The 23,205-nt window shown below is 44.7% G+C and overlaps 1 protein-coding gene across 1 annotated transcript; it reads left to right on the forward strand.

The window, feature by feature from the left end:
- The first annotated feature begins 918 nt into the window (after positions 1 to 918).
- LOC134612212 (uncharacterized) lies at positions 919 to 4,578 on the forward strand. The gene is made up of 3 exons (XM_063456561.1): positions 919 to 1,169; positions 2,457 to 2,635; positions 4,126 to 4,578. Exons 1-3 carry the CDS (start codon positions 919 to 921, stop codon positions 4,575 to 4,577), a joined length of 882 nt encoding a protein of 293 aa, XP_063312631.1. The 3' UTR covers position 4,578.
- Positions 4,579 to 23,205: the final 18,627 nt, after the last annotated feature.

The raw sequence follows: 23,205 nt of genomic DNA on the forward strand, positions 1-23,205 counted from the left end.
TCATGATCACTATATACTTTCTCTACAAACCTCTAAAACGAACCAAACTACTCATTAGACTTGGGCACTTCAGAAATATTCATTTCGTATGAATGTATTCGTACGAAAAAGAAATTAGTTTAGTCAGAACCTGAAATTCGTCAATTCTTCCATTCGTTTTCGTGCGATATTCGTTAATATTTTCGTTTCGGATAAACTCATTTGTTCATTCGGCACGATTTAATTAAACCAAATGAATTGAATACATAAAACTATGTTCCCTAACTAATCCCTAAATACCGAATAGCTTCAACCGAACTCAGTATAACCATTCGTTTCAAATTTTGTACATTGATCTAACAGCATGGCATTGAATGTTGTATGTCGTTTAATTTACGCCTAAAACTCCTGAACTCACTCCCGAATCGTCTAATGCGCAAACGCTGCCAATCGCATGAAAATGTTTTGGCACTATCAGTAAACTACCGAACACCACTTACTATAGTCATTCGCATGTCGAATTACATTGCAAATGCAATGCATTACTTTTGCTTAGTTTCTTGGGCTCATGAATCATCATGCTTCCCTGACAGGTGGTACTGGAAACACAGTATCATTTTATAAGAGAGTGGGAAAGTAGGAGCCAATTAAATAGGCTTTTGCATACTGCCAGACAAAACTGTAAAAAATAAAAGTATCAACTCAAGGCAGTCCTTCAATGCAAAATCTATCCAGAATTTCTATAGGCCAGCCATTCAGCCATTTTGGAGCTCAGCCAGCCCACCACCCTGTCAGCCATTTTAGGCATTTTGATAGGGACCTTGCCAGAAGTGGTCATGTCCTCCTCCAGCTCCTCAAGTGACATAGACATGGATATAGGATATAGAGGGGGGCATTGGCCACTCTGGCCAGGAGGAAGGAGAAGCAAGTGGGAGAAGCATGAAAAAGCAGAGACAGCCAAGGATTTTAAAAGGAGTAGTTCCTGGGAGGAAGAATAAGTACGCTGATAGCTTTCATGCAGAGGAGAATACAGTACTGGTAAACAAGCTTTGCCAGTACTACCAATGTATGTTTGGGGGAGCAGCCAAAAAGACTTCAAGAGCAAAGAAGGACAATCGGTGGAGGAAGATTGTGGCAGCGGTGAATGCTGTTGGAGGGAACAACCGCACCCAGGAGGTGGTGAAGAAACGGTAAGTGCACTTATATTCCTAAAAAAGAATTTTCTTTATGCCGTGTTTTTTTTAAACTTATTTTTTCCTCCATGTGCTTTTGCTACACACCCCCACCAGTGGCAGCTATGCTTTTAAAGTCTTTTAAAAGTGAGGGCTGGGTCACTTAAGCACATAGAGGGAAAAAAACACCATGTGCAGCTCAGCTTTAAAGGAACACTATAGTGACAGGAATGCATGTTTGCATTCCTGTCACTATAACTGTGAAAACACAGTTTAACCTCCCTCTCAGCAATGTAATTAAAGGGACACTCCAGTGCCAGGAGAACAAATCATTTTCCTGGCACTGCAGGTCCCCTCTCCCTCCCACCCCCCACCCCAGGGGGAGACCGATTGCGCATGCGCGGACGCTGGCGGGGTGAGACCTAATGCGCATGCGCGGCAATGCTGCACATGCGCGGCAATGCTGCACATGCGCATTAGACCTCCCCATCGGAAAGCATTGAAAAATGCTTTCAATGCTTTCCTATCGGGGTTTCAGCGACGCCACTAGAGGAGGAGTTAACCCTGCAAGGTAAATATTGCAGTTTATGAAAACTGCAATATTTATTTACAGTTGCAGGGTTAAGGGTAGTGGGAGTTGGCACCCAGACCACTCCATTGGGCAGAAGTGGTCTGGGTGCCTGGAGGGTCCCTTTAATTACTCATCCTTATAGCAGAGCTGTGCTCTGCCTCCTTGGCTGCGATCTTCATAATTGACAAGATCAGCAAATCCATTGCTTTCCCATAGGAAAGCATTGGGAGGCTGTCATGTTGCAAAACGTCGCTGTTCTATCAGATATCTATATCTATCAGATTTCTATATTGACGTCACTTCCGGTGCCCCCATGTCACCAGAAGTGACGCAAGATCAGCTGCGCGCTAGCAGGCCTCGAGGTATAGAATTCTGGTGGAGGTACCGCGAGCATGTGTGCCGCCTCTGATGACACTCGATCAGCTGGGCCTTTAATCTGAAGGATGTACCGCGCATGCGCTCGGCACATCCTTCAGCTATAGAAATCTGATGGGTGTAATGCGTATGCCATCTGGTAGCCAGCCACTAGAGGTGGAGTTAACACATAAAGATAATTATTGCAGTTGCACTTGCAATAGTTACCTTTACACAGTTAAGCGACCTGGGACACTGAACCCAGACCACTTCAATGCGCTGAATTGGTCTGGGTGCCTATAGTATCCCTTTAAACATGTCAGTAAACATATATATAGAAACATATTAAAGTAATTAATCAATCACACATGTCATTGCAGTTACTACGACATCAGGCGGATGGTGAAGAGGAAGGTGAAGGCAGCAGCCGCCTCCAGGAAGACAGGAGGCGGTTTACAAGAACCGGACCTGCTGCCCTATGAAGAGGAGCTCCTGCAGTTCCTGGGAAGAGACAACCTCCTTGGGATTGAGGGGACATCTGGCACTGAAACATCTGAAGGTACGTTGTTAAAGGACCACTATAGTGCCAGGAAAAAAACTCATTTTCATGGCACTATAGGGTAATTAGGTCCCCCCCCAACCCTCGTGTCCCCCTTCCCACTTCAGCCACTTACCTTTCTCAAACCCCTTCAGCCACTTACCTTTCTCCAGCGCCGGGCTGCCTCGGCGCTGGGGAACACTCCTCCCTCTGCCGACGTCAGCTCCGAATGCACAGCAAGAGCCGTGCGCACATTCAAACCACCCATAGGAAAGCATTACTCAATGCTTTCCTATAGACGTCCAGCATCTTCTCACTGTGATTTTCACAGTGAGAATCGCGGAAGCGCCTCTAGTGGCTGTCAGTGAGACAGCCACTAGAGGCTGGATTAACCCTCAGTGAAACAGCAGTTTCTCTAGAACTGCTATGTTTTCAGCTGCAGGCTTTAAACTAGAGGGACGTGGCACCCAGACCACTTCATTGAGCTGAAGTGGTCTGGGTGCCTATAGTGGTCCTTTAAATTCATATTTGTTAGTCGAAATGTACATATATCAGTTTTCTAGTGTTAACCTTCCAATGTGTGTTTTCTATGCCATCAGTGCAAGCCCCTCAATCCCCAGAAGAGGCACTAGGAACTGCATGGAGAGCAGGGCAGCAGGTTCACCTCCTGTCTCCCTGGAAATGCGCCTGGCTTCACTTTCCTCTCGTAAGTACTTGCATAGCATTGTTAGATAAATGTTATGTGTGTGTGTGTGTGCGTGCGCATTTAAACATACACACACACACTAGTATGTGATTTTACTGTATATGAAGTTAATTTATCACATACATGTATTTCAGACCATTCACAACTTGTCGACGTTTCTTCACCACGTATGAGTGTAGTTTCCCTCCAACAGCCGGCCACTGGTGTCCAGGAACAGGGATCCACTGCTGAGCGTAAGTAAAAAATGCTTTAACTCTACACATTTTCTCTGCAGGCATACTAGTTTATGTAACAGGCAGGGCCGGGTCGACCACTAAGCAAACTAAGCGTCTGCCTAGCACGCACTGGCCAGGGGGCTCAATGTCTGGGTGACCAGCAAGGGTGGGGGGTAGCTCACATCGCTCCTCTCCTTCGGTTCACTTTATTTACTGTGGCTGAGTGGACCACGTGTGATCTTATCTACCATCTACTTGCCCTGAAAGGAAGCTGAGTGCAACGATCAGCTTCCTGTCATGCAGAAGAAACAGTAGATTCTCTACCTGGGGACGCTCGGCCACGATACATGTAGTGAGATTAGAAGGAAAGGGAGGTGGGCACAAAGACATGCGTTGAGAGGTCACAAAGAGACGGAGAAAGGGCTAGGGGGGACAAAGATGCATAACTATACTTAGACATAATAATAAATTAATAGCATGACTGCATATATCTTATTTCCAAGTTTAAATAATATTGTTGTACAGATGATAGTAAGCATTGCAACATATGACACATGCTAACAATGTTCTTTCTCTGTTCTCCCCTATAGGTTCTGATGGTACTCTCCCCCTGCAAGAGGAGGGTACCATTACCCTAACAGCAGTGGATCCTGATTCAGTGACATCAGTGGCCGAAGAAATGCAGTCGCCACAACTTCTTTCACCATTGGCTGCGCTGTATGCGACTATCCAGGCTCGTCAAGCTGAACTGGAGACGTCCATACAGCAGGATAGGGAGAATCAGCAAGAACTATTGCAGAATGTAATAACCGAGGTACGCTCCATGTCTAACGTTTTGAATGAGGGCGTTAGGCAATTTACATCAGCAATGGTTTCCTTGCAGCAAAATATGCAGCGCTTTATGGAAATGAGGGAGGAAGAGTGCATTTTAATGCGTGCGCAAGCTGCCCATAATTTGGGCATAACCATTGCTGATGTAGATAGCCTAGTTCGTGAACGACATGCGCAGGGTCTTCCCAGAAGGGATGATGATGATGAATAGATATCTGTGGGAAACAATGCACTCAGATGTTTATTTCTCATTATCATCCACAAATGTGAACACAACTGACGCTGTTCATTATAGGTTGTTACAGTCTCAATTTCCTCCTGGTTTTCCCTATCCTTGCCCTGAATATACATTGGTTCATTCTCCTCTGCACTATATCCTCCCAGGACTGCTCCTAACAACCTGGGCTGCCTCTGCTTTGTTGCTTCTCCCACTTGCTTTTCTAAATAAAAAAATATTGGATTACAACTTCTGACTCCTCTTTTCTTTAATAATTTATTTATATATATATATATATATATATATATATATATATATACACATATACACACACACACACACACACATAAAGCAAATAGTGAACAGAGCACTCCTTAAGAAATTTTCAATTGTGTATTTAAGTAATCTTGATTACTTAATAAATACACTATTGAAAATTTCCTAAGGAGTGCTCCGTTCACTATTTGCTTTATGTTTGGCGCTGGAAGCACCCAGGTATTCCAAGTTATACTTTTTAATGATGGTGAGTGTCGGAGGTCGGATTATATATACACACAAACACGTATATATATATATATATATATATATATATATATATATATAATAATTCTATGTATATATTTATGTAATATTTTTACATAATTAGGTCATTTTAATAATTACAATTTGCAGGACCTGCCTGACAACCCAGGCAGAAAGTCCAGGGAATTTAATTTGCTAGCACTGTATTTAACCCTGTAACTTTCTATGACACCATAAAACCTGTACATGGGGGGTACTGTTTTACTTCGCTGAACACAAATATTAGTGTTTCAAAGCAGTAAAATGTATTACAACGATAATATTGTCAGTGAAAGTGACATTTTTCTACACACAAATGGCACTTACCCGGACGAGATAATTGTTGTGGTACATTTTACTGTTTTGAAACACAAATTTTTGTGTTCAGCGAAGTCTCCTGAGTATAACAGCACGCCTCATGTACAGGTTTTATGGTTGTAACTGATCAACGGGCACCCTGACTGGGTACCTTCGTTGGAGGATGCTCCTAGCGCTTCCTGAGGGCTTCCAGCACTCCAGCCAACACCATAACCACCGTAGACTCCTTCAGAGCGCAAACAAGGAACAAGCTCTTGCAAGAGTTTAGGAGTGATTATAGCAAGGGAATATGCAGAGCATAGCAATCCCTTGTAGCAGATTCCCCTAATAAATTGAGGGTGAAGAAGAACTGAAGCTTTTAATGAGACACTGCTTTTATGCACATTTTGCACACATAGTACTGCCCACAGGGTTTTGTAAAATAACCAATCAATACGTACAATACACTTAGACACTCCCAGCAATTACAGACAAAATACCTCGGCCTGTGATTTAATATCTCTGCCTGTGATTTAATTACCTTACACAATGGGTTAATGTAATTATCACTGGCAGAGAAATAAAGTTTTTACACATGTACTATAACTTTAAAACTATACATTCAATATTCAAAAAAAACATATTATTATTCAGCACACTTTAATTATAAACAGTCAAAATTCAGCCAATTACATCCGGGGGTTTAAAAGTTAGCTGGAGGTCCCTTTATGACAGATTTTCCTGCCCAAAACAGTTCCATAGATTTGGGCTGTGCGGTCGGTCAATTTCACACTGAAAAAATGATCGCCGAATGGGACTTAGTCTCTGCTGCTGCAAAATCATTGTGGGAGAAGGTAATGCTCAGCGGTGTTCGCGGAACTGTATAGCCAATTTCAGTTCCATGGATTTGGCTACACACACCGCTGACCGCATTGAATGAACAAAGATGGCCGCCGCCACGTGTTAGTTTGCACGAACGGCGGCCCCCCAGCCTTCTGCAATTTACCTACAGCAGGCTCCCAGCCTGGGAGGTAAATTGATGGCACACTTCCACTTCTGGGTGGTCCGTCTGTGGTGTACCTGGTTCAGTAAGCCCCATTTACTGAACCAAGTGGAAAATAGCAATGAACAAAGGATTTTAACAGTCTGGGGACAAAGTCTTAAAGGGGCATTGTTCCCAAAAGTCACAATATGTCCCCAGCTGGTTCTTAAAGGGGCATACACAGTCCAATAAAAGTCCATTCACTGTGCTTAAAGGGCCAGTAGCCGCACAATAAAAATCTATTATGCCCAAATATGTTCTTAAAGGGCAATACATCACAGGGGCCATAGTCTCAGTGCAGGAGGCGGGCAAGCAGGCCCCTCCAAAAGCTCATGGCAAACTCCCTTAAAGGGGTGCGTATGCGAGAATGGTGTTTTCAAAAGTTACTGAGTCAAATATAAGGCTTGCGTTTCAGTTTTTTCACATTGAAATTAGCCAGATTGGTTACGTTGCCTTTGAGACCATATGGTAGCCCAGGAATGAGAATTACCCCCATGATGGCATACCATTTGCAATAGTAGACAACCCAAGGTATTTCTAAAGGGGCATGTCCAGTCTTTCTTAGTAGCCACTTAGTCACAAACACTGGCCAAAATTGGCATTCAGATTATTTTTTTGCATTTTTCACACACAATCAAATATTAACAATAACTTTGGCCAGTGTTTGTGACCAAGTGGCTACTAAAAAAGACCGGACATACCCCATTTGCAATACCTTGGTTTGTCTACTATTGCAAATGTTATGCCATAATTTTCATTCCTGGGCTACCATACGGTCACAAAGGCAACATAACCAATCTTGCGAATTTCAGTGGGAAAAATGTAACATGCTATATTTGACTCTGTAACTTCCCAAAACACCATAAAACCTGTACATAGGGGGTACTGTTATACACATGAGACATCGCTGAATACATATATGTGTTTTATTGCAGTAAAAGCAAACCGTATTATGACATTCACAGTTAAAATGTCATGCAGAAATAAAAAATAAAAAATCTTATTTCCTCCCATTCTTTAATATATTATTCATATTAAATTATGTTTTATACCTGGCTGTGAATTATAGCTCCCAATCCCCCAAACATGAGCCCAGACTTCATGAAGGGGTAAAAACGGTCTGTTTAATGGTGGCCCCAGCTCAGCCTTTTATGCAGGTCCTCCAGCAAGGTAAACTCCCACATGGACCTTTTTTCACAATGTTAATCACTCCCACAGAAACAGTAAAATCCCTCCCCTCTATCGTGGAGATAATTGGGTTAAGTAGCCATAGAAAACGTAAAGGATCACTATAGACCCAGGAAAACAAAGCGGTTTTCCTGACTCTATAGTGCCCTGATGGGGGCCCACATAGACATAGAATACATAGATGCCGCATTGACCGCTACTGCCTGCTGGCGCTGACACAAGTGGTGCAAGTAGCATGCCGCAGCTGTGATTTCAGAGCTGGAGCATAGACCCCTCGACCCTCTAATGCAGCCATTCTTCTAGTATAACAATACACAGTGGATCGGCAGACTGTAAACTCTAAACCCCAGTCCCAGTTGGGGAATTATGGGATCTGGTCTCAGGCTGTAGGCAGCAACTACTATCACTTTCAGCCAGGCACTGTATTGGCATCTTGAACATTTTCCTAGGAAGAGGTAGAGGACTGACATTTAGGGGTAACACTGTTGAAGAACTCTGCCTTGGGTGATGGGAGTGGCCATCTGTAGCCTATTCACCAGTATTCAACCTTGGGGTTTGGAATTGTCCTGATTTATTTTGACGAGCCACCACTGGCGGGAGTATCTGCGGTAACACAGGGTGTCTGGAGGGAGTATCTGCAGTAATACAGAGTGTCTGGAGGGAGTATCTGCAGTAATACACAGTGTCTGGAGAGAGTATCTGCAGTAACACAGGGTGTCTGGAGGGAGTATCTGCAGTAACACAGGGTGTCTGGAGGGAGTATCTGCAGTAACACAGAGTGTCTGGGGGAGTATCTGCAGTAACATAGGGTGTCTGGAGGGAGTATCTGCAGTAACACAGGGTGTCTGGAGGGAGTATCTGCAGTAACACAGAGTGTCTGGAGGGAGTATCTGCAGTAATACACAGTGTCTGGAGGGAGTATCTGCTGTAACACAGAGTGTCTGGGGGGAGTATCTGCTGTAACACAGCGTGTCTGGCGGGAGTATCTGCAGTAACACAGGGTGTCTGGAGGGAGTATCTGCAGTAACACATTGTGTCTGGAGGGAGTATCTGCAGTAATACACAGTGTCTGAAGGGAGTATCTGCAGTAACACAGGGTGTCTGGAGGGAGTATCTGCAGTAACACAGAGTGTCTAGGGGGAGTATCTGCAGTAACACAGGGTTTCTGGAGGGAGTATCTGCAGTAATACAGAGTTTCTGGAGGGAGAATCTGCAGTAATACACAGTGTCTGGAGGGAGTATCTGCAGTAACACAGAGTGTCTGGGGGGAGTATCTGCTGTAACACAGAGTGTCTGGGGGGAGTATCTGCTGTAACACAGAGTGTCTGGGGGGAGTATCTGCAGTAACACAGCGTGTCTGGGGGGAGTATCTGCAGTAACACAGCGTGTCTGGGGGGAGTATCTGCAGTAACACAGGGTGTCTGGAGGGAGTATCTGCAGTAACACATTGTGTCTGGAGGGAGTATCTGCAGTAATACACAGAGTCTGGAGGGAGTATCTGCAGTAACACAGAGTGTCTGGGCATGGGTGTAGGAACCGGGGGGATAAGGGGGATGCATCCCCCCAGCAAATCATGCGGGAGGGACAGGTTATGGGGAAATTCCCCCCAGCTCTGCCGGCCCCCCTCATGCTGCAGCCGCCCGAGCGCTCTGTAGAGAGCCTCAGGCGGCTGCAGCTTTGCCCGGGCTGGTGCGTCCATGAGGGCGCACCGCCCGGGCGCAGCATGAGGAGAGGGGCTGACAGGAGGTAAGCGCTCAGCGCTCCCTCCTGTCACTCCCTCACTGTAGCGTGGCCGAGCCCTGTATGGTCCGCGGGTACAGGGAGTATCTGTCTCCTGTACCCGCGGACCATACAGGGCTCGGCCACGCTTCAACAGAGGTAGGGGAGGAAGAGAGTAGGGAGGAAGGGAGGGAGGGGGGGGGAGAAAAAAGAGAGTGACAAGGGAGGGAGGGGGGGAGAAAAAAAGAGAGTGACAAGGGAGGGAGTGGGGAGGGGGAGAAAAAAGAGTGACGAGGGAGGGGGAGAAAAAAATAGAGTGACAAGGGAGGGAGGGGGAGAAAGAGTGACAAGGGAGGGGGAGGGAGAAAGAGAGTGACAAGGGAGGGAGGGGGAGAAAGAGAGTGACAAGGGAGGGAGAGAGGGAGGGAGGGAGGGGGAGAAAGAGAGTGACAAGGGAGGGAGAGAGATTGACATCCATCACACACACACACACACACACACACAATCACACAATCATGCAACCCTTACACACACAGAAACACACAATGCATTCCTTACACACACTCAATGCACCCCGTGCACACACACACACACACAATCACACAATCATGCAACCCTTACACACACAAACACACAATGCATTCCTCACACACACTCAATGCACCCTGTACACACACTCAATGCACCCCTTACAGACGCACACACTGCATCCCGTACATACACAGAAACACACCTTGCAGCCCTTACACATACAAACACAGATTCACACAATGCATTCCTTACACACATATCAGGACATCCCCTACACACGCCACCCCCTGTGAACAAACTCATTGGTGGAACATGAAGGTGGACCCTGGGACCCAGACCTCGAGCTATGTAAAGGGCCCCCAAAAAATGGAGCTGCTTCCCGTTCTCCCAGAACATTGATTTTTGTGACCACAGTTACAAACAGCCTCCAGAGAGCCCGTTCTACACCAGACCAGTGGAGCCAGACTGCAGCTAGAGCCCATCATCATCCTCATCTGGTTGTAAGTAGGCAATCTAGCATATTATTCGTGGCACTAATCTCTAATTTACTTCACATTAAAGAAACACTATAGTCCCCAGAACCACTGCAGCTTAATGTAGTGGTTCTGGTGTCTATAGCCTGTCCCTGCAGGCCTTTTAATGTAAACACGGCGGCACTCCAGCACTGGCGTTAGTAAACATGGCAGAAAAATAATTGGAAAGGGTTAGGGGGCTTCTAATAAGGATAGGGGGAGAGGGGTAGGTAGAAAAATTATTGGAAGGGGTTAGGGGAGTACTAATATGAATGGAAGGGGTAGAGTGGGTTCTAATATGCATGGAAGGGGTTAGGGGGGTACTAATATGCATCGAAGGGGTTGGGGGATAATATGCGTGGAAGGGGTAGGTGGGGTTCTTTTGTGCATGGAAGGGGTAGGGGTGGTTCTAATATTCATGGGAAAGGTAGGGGTGGTTCTAATCAGGAGGATCCCGGCGCTGTATCCGGGTAAGTAAAACCCCTTCCCTGTAGTGACCCTTTAGTGTTATTATTTAATCATTTATATAGCGACTGCAAATTCTGTAGCGCTGTACAATGGGATAAACAACTCCTAGTTTACGGAATAAGAATATACCCGGCGAGTAAAAATGCTATCCCCCCCAGATTTTTTGGGGTTCCTACACCCATGTGTCTGGGGGGAGTATCTGCAGTAACACAGAGTGTCTGGGGGGGAGTATCTGCAGTAACACAGGGTGTCTGGGGGGAGTATCTGCAGTAACACAGGGTGTCTGGGGGGAGTATCTGCAGTAACACAGGGTGTCTGGAGGGAGTATCTGCAGTAACACAGAGTGTCTGGGGGGAGTATCTGCAGTAACACAGGGTGTCTGGAGGGAGTATCTGCAGTAACACAGGGTGTCTGGAGGGAGTATCTGCAGTAACACAGGGTGTCTGGAGGGAGTATCTGCAGTAACACAGGGTGTCTGGAGGGAGTATCTGGGGGGAGTATCTGCAGTAACACAGGGTGTCTGGAGGGAGTATCTGCAGTAACACAGGGTGTCTGGAGGGAGTATATATATATCCCAGGGATCCTTAGGATAGGTGTCAATCCATATCTGCCAAGTGACCCTATGTAGGGGGAACAGTCTCTATTCTGCTCTGTGTCAGTGTGTATCAGGGATCCTTAGGATAGGTGTCAATCCATATCTGCCAAGTGACCCTACTTGGCAGATATGGATTGACACCTGTCCTCAGGGACCCTGATACACACTGGCACAGAGCAGAATAGAGACTGTTCCCCCTACATAGGGTCACTTGGCAGATATGGATTGACACCTCGCCCCCCCCCCGCCCCCACCCCTGCGTGGTGGGTGGGGGCCATAAAAATAATGAGGGGGGACCTACTGTCCTCTCCCCCTGGCCCCCACCCCTGAGCGGTGAGTGGGGGCCCTAAAAAAAACAATAAGGGGGGGGGCCTACTGTCCCCCCCCCAGCCCCCACCCCTTAGTGGTGGGTGGGGGCCCTAAATAAAAATCCCCCCCAATCAAAGGTAACTAGGGGTCCCCAAGCCCCTAGACACCCACCCCCCCACCCCCAAAAAAGTTACCCCCTACCTACCCCCCTCACCCTAAAAAATAGTGAAGGGGGAATAAAATAACTAACCTGTAAAGAAAAATTCAACTTACCATTTGACGTCTTCTTTTTTCTAAAATCTTCTTTTAAAAGCTTCAAATAAAAAGCCATAAGAACCGACGCAATTTAAAAAAAAAAAAACGAGCGCAAAAAAAAAAAAATCCATCTTCACCCATGGAGGGCTCAGGGTCAGTGTGTATCAGGGATCCTTAGGATAGGTGTCAATCCATATCTGCCAAGTGACCCTATGTAGGGGGAACAGTCCCTATTCTGCTCTGTGTCAGTGTCTGGGGGGAGTATCTGCAGTAACACAGGGTGTCTGGAGGGAGTATCTGCAGTAACACAGGGTGTCTGGAGGGAGTATCTGCAGTAACACAGGGTGTCTGGGGGGAGTAACTAACACAGAGTGTCTGGGGGGAATATCTACTTGTAACATTTATATGCACAAAAAAATAATAATAATAAATTGAAAAAAATAAATAAAATGGTTGCAGCTTCAGAATTAATCTAAAACGGATGCTGTCCAGTAGGTGGGAGGGTCTGCTAGGGAGGGTGTGCTGCTGATTGGCTGGAATGTGTCTGCTGACTGTGAGGTACAGGGTCAAAGTTTACTCAATGATAAAGAATAGGGGGCGGACCAAACACCGCATGTGTTCGCCCGCGGTGGCAAACGCGAACATGCTATGTTCGCCAGGAACTATTCGCCAGCGAACCGTTCGGGACATCACTATTGTGTATATGAGTTCATGTGCTTGTATGTGTATGTGTTCATGTATTTATGTGTATGTGTATACATGTATGTATTTGTGTGTATAAAGTGTGTATATATATCCATATATGTATGTCTATGTGAATAGTTGAATGTGTACATATACATATATGTGGGTCTCTGTATGTGTAGGTACATTGGTATATGTGTAGATACATGCAGTGGTGATTGTGTGTGGATGTATGTGTAGGTGTGCATGTACATATATTTGGGCATTTGGTTGCATTTATATGTATATTGTATGTACTTGTATATAGTGTGCATGTTTTTCTTCTATAGTTTTTTTGCCTATTAGTGTTTTGAAGATTACAAAAAAACTTTGTAAAGTAATAAAATGTGAGAAGGATATAGCTTTGCTGCAGAGGGATTTAGATAGATTGGGGGACTGGGCACTAAAATAGCAGATTAAATTTCATGTAGAGACATGCAGTTATACACTTTGTGGCCAAGAATGCACAAACAATTTACACCCTAAATGTTAGTGAATTAGGGATAACCACACATGAGAAGGATTTGGGAATTGTTATAGACAACAAATTAGGCAGCAATATGCAATGTCAATCTGCAGTTGCTAAGGCCTGTAAGATTTTGTCATGTATAAATAGGGGCATAAATTCTCGGGATGAAAATATATTTTTGCCTCTTTATAAATCTCTGGTAAGACCACACCTTGAATATGCTTTGCAATTTTGGGCACCTGTTCTCAAGAAGGCTATCATGGCAAAAGAAAAAGTGCAGAGACGAGCTACAACATTGATAAAAAGAATGGAGCATTTAGTTTCAGAGCCAAGCTATCGAACTGATCGTTTGCATGCAAGCTGTGCTCCGTATCCAGCAATCTGTTTACCACACTTTTACCTCAAATAAACTGACTACAATCGCACCCCCAGGCAGCTCACATCAACATGGGTCAGAAAATTAAAAAGCAAAGACTGGACAAGCCAAAACCGGGCACAAGCATTCTGCAAAGACCTGCAGGGCCTGACTGGCCGTATGGGAACCCTAGAAAAGGACTCCCACAACACAAAGGCACAAATCACTCAACTTCAACAGGAGATACACACGCTCCACCGACAACATACCACCACGGAACAAAGGTTTGCTGCATTGGAGGATTACAGGCGTAGCAAAAATCTCAAAATCAGAGGGTTAGCTGAAGCGGTCTCTGAAGCAGAAATACCGCACTTCATGAGATGGCTGCTCACGGCGATACTAAGCCTGTGGCTGCTCACTGTTAAAAAAAAAGGGTCCCCCCTCCTGAGAGCGGACCTATTGCCCCCCCGGCCCCTAACCCCGAGTGGCAGGTGGGGGCCCTAAATAAAAATTGGCCCCTATTGTCCTGTTGCCTAAAGTACAAATTGGGGGACCTATTGTCCTCCCCCCTGCCCTGAGCGGTGGGTGGGGGCCCTAATTACAAATGGGGGGGACCTAATGTCCTCCCCCTGGTCACCACTCCTGAGGGCCCTAAATACAAATTGGGGGGGACCTATTGTCCTCCCCTCTGGCCCCCACCCCTGACCGGTGGATGGGGGCCCTAAACTAGAACAAGGGGGGGCCTAATGTCCTCCCCCGGGCCCCCACCCTTGAGCGGTGGGTGGGGGCCCTAAACTAAAATACAATAGTGTAGATCTAATGTGGCCTACAAGGAAAAAAAGTCGAAATAAAAACACAGGATGCACTACAGATAACATGATAACAAAACCCCTTGTAAAATTTTGGACTCAATTTAAAAATCAATTAGATCTAAAAAACAAAATATTACCCGCTGTGCCCTTTAAAAGTTTAGAAGTCTGGATAGAAAATCTGGACACATCAGAATGGATTGGAAAGGGGATTAAAAAAGTAGCAGATATATTAGAGGACGGTAGGATTATACCTTTCTCCGAGTTACAGAGAATTTATGGTCTCTCGAATGCACAGACTTTTAACTTTATTAGGATCAGGAGCTTTCTGTTAAGCTCCCTTAGTAGTAAACTGAAGTCTCCTTTAGTAGTCAAATTAAACGAATTAATTGACACAGAGAAGGACATAAAACTACTAACTAGATGTGCTGAGATCATGAAAAATATAAAAGGATATGTTCAGCCCCTAGCAAAGTGTAAATGGGAAAGAGATCTACTGATAGAAATTAACATAAGGGATTGGAATAGGGCTCTTCAAACAGTATACTCTACGACACACTGTTTAAACATTAGGGAAGCCCATTACAAACTTTTAAATCGATGGTACCTGACCCCAAAGAAGATTCAGAAGTTTTCGAAGGGAGAGACCTCTAGCTGCTGGCGATGTGGTGGTGAGGGGGCTAACGAACTCCATATATGGTGGGATTGTCCTCCAATTAAAGCAGCATGGGCTCAATTTATGGGACACATTAACATTCTTTTAGATATTACGCATAGCTGGACTCCTGATACTCTGCTCCTCCATATAAACCTACCGCAATTAACAAAGGAGAAGAAGTGCTTACTGATCCACGCTTTGATGGCATTTAAATTAGCCATAGCAAAAAATTGGAAAAAAATAAGTATTGAATCCTGGCCACACATCAAGGCGATTATCTTAACCCAATGTAAAATGGAAAGGGGTATAGCATCACATTTAAATATTAATACTCGTCTATTTGAGATATGGGATGAATGGATAAGGGTGCTTGAAAACTATACTGAGGATAGCTTCCTTAACTAGGAGAGGTATAATTTACTAAATGACTGATAGAGAAAAGAAATGTCAACTTTACTGTTTGTATGTCTGTATATGTATGGGTTCAGGCACAGTATGGTTTGTAGAGTAAGAAGATAGGGGCGGAGGGCACTACAATCTTGGCACTCCTCCCTCTACCAAAGCTTACTGGTTAGAAGCATGTTGGGAAGAAAAGAGAACTGCTCAAACACTCTTATAGGGCAATACGAATTGTATTAGTGAGCATATGCTTCTATAACCTTATTTATATACACATTGTACTGTACCTGTTTGACGAATGTGTTACTTGTTTGTCTTTTATATTGTTAAAAAAAAAATACCAATAAAAAGAAATGTAAAAAAAAATAATAAAAAAAAATAAGGGGGGGGGACCTATTGTCCTCCCCCCTGGCCCCCACCCCTGAGAGGTTAGGGCTCAGGAGGGAAGACTTTTTTTTTTTTTTTAACAGTGAGCAGCCACAGGCTGCTCACTGTTTAATAGTCATGCCCCTACTCGCGGTATAGCGAGTAGGGGCATAATTCACTAATACTAAGTAATCTTTACTTAGTATTAGTAAATTTGGCTGAAAGACCAATTCAGGTCTTTCAGCCTTTTAGTAGATAGCTCCCTAATACTGTGGAAATTAGGGAGTTATCTACTTATTCATTCCTGTCATTCCATGACTGGCCAAGTAACTTACATTTTATATGAATGTGTGTTAATTGATTGTTGTAAGTGTTGCAAACGCTTACAGCTGAATCCTGGCTATGTTTGTATACTTTTCATTTAAAATTGTATACAATGCAACATTCTTCTTCTTTCACTGGGTAAGTATATTAGTACTTGGGCAATACTGTGCTTTGGAACTTCGGCACTTCAGAAATTCGTTAATTTCGGCAATTCACCTATTCGGACATTCGGAAGCACCCGAATGTCCGAATTACCCAAAATCCGTCCGAATTTTAATTCGGACCGAAACAAATTGCACATGTCTAGTAAACATCTAGAAAACCAAGACAGATAGACATTTGTATTGAATTAGTAGGTTGCATTAATAATAGACTATAAGCTTGTTTGACCAGGGTCCTCTTCAACCTATCGTTACTGTAAGTTTTCTTGTAATTGTCCTATTTATAGTTAAATCCCCCCTCTCGTAATATTGTAAAGCGCTACGGAATCTGTTGGCAATAATAATAATAATAATAATAATAATAATACCCTTACTGCTTCTGAATTCACTTACATTTTACTGGTTTCCAGGCATCACTGAACTCATCTGTGGAATCGTATTTCCCATGCATAAGTGCAGATACCAAAATACCCGAGTATTGCAGTATACAATGATACCTTTTTTATTTTACTAACATAATACTTAAAAGACAAGCTTTAGAAAGTTGTCCTCTCTTTCTCAGGTCTGAAGCAATACTGATCAATCTGATAAAGTTTAACACTTAAAGGGACACTATAGGCACCCAAACCACTTCAGGGAGCTGAAGTGGTCTGGGTGCACTGTCCCTTTTGCAGTTGGTACTGCAATGTTTAACATTTAAGATTCAGAGAAACTGCAATGTTTACATTGTAGCACTAAGTCTGCCTTCAGTGGCTGTCTAACCGACAGCCACTAAAGTGCTTCCTTGATTGAAACGGACCTTTGGTCTGGTATCTGACATTGGACGTCCTCACACATTACATGAGGACATCTAGCGTCAGATTTTTCCCCATAGGAAAATGTTATAGATCCAATATTGATCTTTGTTATATTAAGGGGAACCCAAATTCTATTAAGTGCACTTGGAGAAGTGTAAATTAGACACCAGACGCATGTTGGTTATCAAAATAACCCTTTGACATTTATCAGTTTGTGTTTTTATAGTGCTTACGTGAAAATACTCATAGAACAGTAGTAGGAAGGGGGTGAAATAACAGGGGAGGAGTACAGATAAGACATAGGGTTGTCATGTACATATAACAGATTAGTTCTGGGAAAGAGAAGGAACAGACTGATTTAGGAGAGACAGCTCAGGTGGGGGCTATCTGCTCCCGGAACTAGACATATATGGTCTAAGTGTCATTTTAAGTACTAAGCATTTCCTGAGTCCAAGTTAGCCAATTTTAATATAGGCTACCTAATATGACACCTATAAGCTTGAACCTTGGAATCAAGGTAAATTCTTTCACAATCCCCTCTTTTGATCCAAGGGTCACACAAATGTCCAAGGTATTTCCAGGCCTGCTAGCCAAAGCCTGTGGGACTTTCATTATTTGTTCACCATGGATCCCTTGGACTGAGAGACCACCAGAATCAGCGAGGTTAAGCGAGGTAACATCGTAAAAACCTTCCGAAGTCGGAGTTGGAAGGAAAGTTAAGGTACGACCATCAGGAGATTTGTTTTTACATAGAGAGGTAAGTAGACATGAGAAGAACTTGAAGGTTAGAAAAATGGCCAGAATAACAAATACAGTTAACAGCAAAAAGTACAAAGTTTTCTTGATTAGCAAAGTCAACAATGTTCCTAGCACAAATGTCCAATCCCAATCAGCAAAGAATCCGGTATCCTGTTTGATATCCTGTACAAAAGTCATGTAAGTCTTGTATATGCTTATTGATCATAGTGTTGTGGTCAGATAGGTTAAAACAGCATGCTTGAGTCACAGTCAGGGGTAAGAGTATATTTTACGTCTCTCCTGCTCTGGTTGGGCCTACTTAACTTCGTGGTTTTAAAAGCCAGGTCTGGGTGGCCTGACTGCCGACCTGAATGGCAGCATAGTCTGAGAACTCCTGCACAACCCACTTGTAATCCAGCACTTATCAGCAGCATCCAGCCACACAAACCCAAAAAACAACGAAGCTAAATGTCTACTACATACCAGAACATGAAATCAGCCCGCAAAAAGGGAAAAGATGGAAAGGAATCCTCCCAAATGCCTCCCGCTCCCATCAAGCCACACAAGACGGCTGCCATCAAAGTCCACGCGGCTCCCCTTCACCAGCAGCGGCGAAACGCCAGATGACCCACGGGGAGAGACCTCCTGTATACTTACCAAACTCCTGGAGGTGAGAAACTTTCTGGCAAAGGAAATAGCACGCAGCTCCCACGAGGTTAAGGCCGAAATTCAGGCTCTAGGCCTTCGTACCACCACATTGGAAGATCGAGTGGAAACCATTGTACAAGCCCACAACGAGGCCGCAACCCACTACAATGCGGTTACCAAAAGGCTAAGGAACCTGGAATTACATGTTGAAGACCTGGCAAATAGATCTAGGAGCAATAACCCACGAATCCGAGGCATGCCAAAAAACCCTAATGAAGGCCCATTAGCAGATAAATTTCAATACTACTTCCAGAACCTCTTGCCGGATATTCCTGATGACAAATGGGTAATAGAGAGAGCGCATAGAGCAATGCGGGCCCGCAGATCAGAGAGCTCTACACCCAGGGACATAATCATGCACTTTCACTTCTATGCCACGAAGGAAGCAATTCTGCAATACAGCAGAGAAAACGAACTCACCTACCAAACCGCCACTCTGGAGATCTACCAAGACCTCGCTCCATCCACCCTGCAGAGACGACCGGAATGGAGGCCGATCACCATGCTACTGTGACAGAACAAAATCAAATACTCCTGGGGACATCCGTTCAAGATCATCACCTTTGCAAATGGCAAAACCTACACCCTGCAGCCAGGTGCAGACCCATCCCAGCTTCTCACTAAACTGGGTATTTAAACACCACCGGAGCTGCAACTCCCAGCGCCAACTCAACAAGAACTAACCTTACTGCCAAGGGACTGGCTCGTGGCAACTGAAACACAGCCTGGCAGCTCCTGAATGTGCTGGCAGCGCAGGACTCACACCACAAGAGGACTGCCTTATGTCTTATAGACTCACGACTACCCTTGAAGTAGGGTTAAAGCTTAGTGCATTGGTTGGGAGGGAGGGATGAATAGAGGCCAGGAGTAACGGGTACAAATGTATGACGGTGGGGAAGGGGGGATGGAAAGGGACAGATAACGGAAATACCAATTGTATACGCAAAGCCAGAGGTATATGAGTTAACAAAATGGTATATATAATGTTAGACACTCCCGGGGGATACCTATTAACAAGAAGCACAGAACAACCGCTATGACAAGTACCCCCATACACGCCCAGCCTCAAATCCCGCCAGCACTGGCATAGAAAGAATAGCCCCTCTCCCACAGCCAGTTAACAGATGGGATTAGAGACACCCAAGAACCCATAACCCGGGACACAGACCCAATTCCGCTACTAAATCTAACATACGATGCCCAAGTGGATACCCGTCAACTGAGAGTCAACATAAACACACTATGCCAAAGGTTACGTGGTAACCGCTGTGGACACCGGGTAGTACTGGGTAGATTAACCATTGACAGCGGACATACACTTCCCATCTGAGACCCTCTGAACCCTTTGAGCTCAGCCACCATCTCAGAATTTAAACAAGTAAGCTCCAACATGCTCGACAAGGCACCAATAACACATAAGGGGGGATAGGGGAAATGTGACCCTACTAATCCCACCAAGACAACCCACCATGACGACCCACCACAGTAGACACATCTAGGCAACGGCAAACTACACTTACAGCGAGTGCTTATGTCAGCCACTCATCACTGAGGACCACCCAACACCTCAGAGAGAGGGCTCTCACCCCCCAGCAGGGTCTGGCCATTTGTAAGACCAGACTCAGAGGTACAACCTACCACTTTGATTAAGAGTTTTAAAAATGGTAACTAGGTTGAAGTTATACATTGTTTTCAATGTATTTATTTTTTCTTTGGATTTACTTTTATATTTTCTTCTTTGGCACGAAATGGCGACTCAGCCTAATGAGGTATAGATCACCCCCTACAGTGCCCACAAAAGGAAAAACCCTACTACGTAAAGGGATACGAAATGTACAACTGACACACATGACCAACAGCAAACTGCTCCTCCCTTCCTCATGACTCTTAAGATACTATCACAAAATGTAAAAGGGCTTAACACATCCCACAAACGCAGGCTTCTCTTTACGGACTTGAAATCTAAGGTAGTAGACATAGCAATCATACAGGAAACACACCTCCCCAAGGCAGCACCCAACAAGTTAAGGGATAGAAACTACACTGTTGCATATGAAGCGAGGCACTACAGTAAGAGGGCTGGGGTGGCAACACTAATCCATAAAAGATGCCCCTACATCATCACAGCCAGCCAAACAGACCCAAAGGGATGGTACATGATGGTGACAGGCACCCTCCATAACAATAGACTCAGCATTGTGAATGTATACGCCCCCAGCGATCCAGACAACTCATTCTGGGCCTCATTAGGAACCCTCACGATGTCCCATAACAGAGGCGTAACAGTGGTGGGAGGGGACTTTAATGTGGTGCCGTGCCCGGGGATAGATAGAAGCACAAAGCCAGGCACCCAGAGATCCCAAGGAATGGGGAGGCAGGATAAACGACTGCATGAATACCTGACACACACAGGCCTCTTTGATGCCTGGAGACTGCAACACCCAGATACACGGGATTATACATTTTATTCCAACCCCCACGACACGTACTCAAGAATAGATAACATCGTCGTTAATGACACAGGTATGGACAAGGTACTACACACTGACATAAATAACGTGGTCAGATCACACAGATATCACTGTTACCCTCAGTAAAATGAAATATAACTCAAACTGGACATGGAGATTAAACCCCTATCTTCTAAAGGATCAAGAAGTGCAGGTCAATACCAAAGAAGCTATAGTCACAAACCTTCAGGACAACTCTACACCAAACATGAATCCCACCACACTCTGGGCAGCCCATAAGACAGTAATTAGGGGCAGCCTCATCAGAGCAGCCACTCACAAAAAACAACGAAAAACAAAACTCCTGCTGGAACTCCAGTCACAATTACGTCGACTGGAACAGCAACATAAAACACAACCCACAGCCCCCAGACTGAACGAACTTAACGCCCTCATTAAAGAGCTGACACTAGAAGAGAGCCCGCTCAGGAACGTGGTCCAAAAGACAATACTATGAAAAGGCAAATAAAATGGACACACTATTAGCCAGACAACTTAGACCCAGACAGGGGATCACACCCATCACCAAACTAAATAAAGCCAACGGTAAAATAGCTAACACACCAAAACTCATCAACGAGGAGTTCACCACCTTTTTCACAGAGCTATACAATTACACGCCACACCATACGCCAGACAACCCAGAATACATAACACGCATAGCCACCTTCCTAGAACAACTCCTATTACCTGAGATCAAAAATTAAGACACGGAGGAACTGACAGCACTAATCACAGAAGATTAAGTAATAGCTGCTATCACACACTTGAAAGGTAGCAAAGCACCTGGCCCTGACGGCTATGATATGAGCTATTATAAAATATTCAAGGACGAACTAGCACCCCGACTAGTTGAGCTATATAATCACTTCAGAGAGGGTGGCACACCGAACACGGATATGGCCACAGCAAACATAATCCTAATCCCGAAACCAGACAGAGATACAACCCAGACTTCTAATTACAGACCCATCTCCTTAATAAACACCAACCTAAAGATTTATGCTACAGTTTTAGCCACCAGACTCACACCACTACTGACAAGACTGATTCACCCAGACCAAGTGGGATTCATGCCTGGACGACAGCTCTACGAAAACACTTGCAGAGGAGCTGATCTGCTATGGTACATGAGCACCACCAGGAAACCCTCACTAGCCCTCTTGCTAGATGCCGAGAAGGCATTTGACCGAGTAGAATGGACCTTCCTCTTCACACTCCTACAAAAGATGGGCTTCCTGGACTCCTTTCGCACCGCACTCAGAGCCCTATACATGGACCTGAGAGCCCAAACACTCATTACGGGAGCGCCTGCAACATCCTTCCCCCTGCGAAATGGCACCCGACAAGGATGCCCACTCTCGCCACTGTTGTTTGCACTAACACTTTAACCTTTACTGATAGCAATTAGATCAGATCCAGACATACATGGGGTGGAGATAGCAAAACAGCAATTTGTTATCTGCATATGCAGATGATGTCCTGCTAACCTTAACAAACCCTATGAGAAGCCTTCCCAAACTCTGGACCCGCTTAGCCGAATATGAAGACATCTCAGGCTACAAAATTAGTCCCTCTAAAACAGTGGTAATGCCCTTCCACATGACAACAACAGACATGACCGTCATTAGACAAACATATCATTATAAACTAGAGACAATATAATTCAAATACTTAGGGGTAACACTGACGGCAGACCCTGCATCCCTATACCAAAAAAATTACACTCCACTGTTTCAAACCCTAACAAGAGAACTGGAAAGATAGACCGATAAACCCATCTCTTGGATAGGACGACTGCATACGGTCAAAATGAATGTACTACCGAGACTGCTATTCCTTTTCCAATCTTTACCCATACAAATAACAAAAAGGGACTTGACACCAATCCAACAAGCAATAGATTCATTTATATGGAACAAAAAAAGGCCACGACTGGCCCGCAACTTATTATACAGACCCAAAAACAGAGGAGGACTAGGACTACCCAACCTACATCACTACTATCACGCAGCCCAATTGTCCCAAATCATACAATGGCACTCACCCCCAGACCGCAAGAGATGGGTAGACATTGAATCCCTAATGACGGGGGTGGATCTATTTTACCTATGGGTACCAAAGGTAA

Source organism: Pelobates fuscus, chromosome 5 (genome assembly GCF_036172605.1).
Source record: "Pelobates fuscus isolate aPelFus1 chromosome 5, aPelFus1.pri, whole genome shotgun sequence".
Classification (NCBI taxonomy): Eukaryota; Metazoa; Chordata; class Amphibia; order Anura; family Pelobatidae; genus Pelobates; species Pelobates fuscus.

What these genes read in the sequence shown, in the direction of transcription:
- LOC134612212 (XM_063456561.1), top strand. Translation starts at nt 919, where the DNA reads ATGAAAAAGCAGAGACAGCCAAGGATTTTAAAAGGAGTAGTTCCTGGG. An exon ending in CAGGAGGTGGTGAAGAAACG is followed by an intron (nt 1,170 to 2,456) that starts GTAAGTGCACTT and finishes ATGTCATTGCAG; the next exon opens with TTACTACGACATCAGGCGGA. An exon ending in TGGCACTGAAACATCTGAAG is followed by an intron (nt 2,636 to 4,125) that starts GTACGTTGTTAA and finishes TCTCCCCTATAG; the next exon opens with GTTCTGATGGTACTCTCCCC.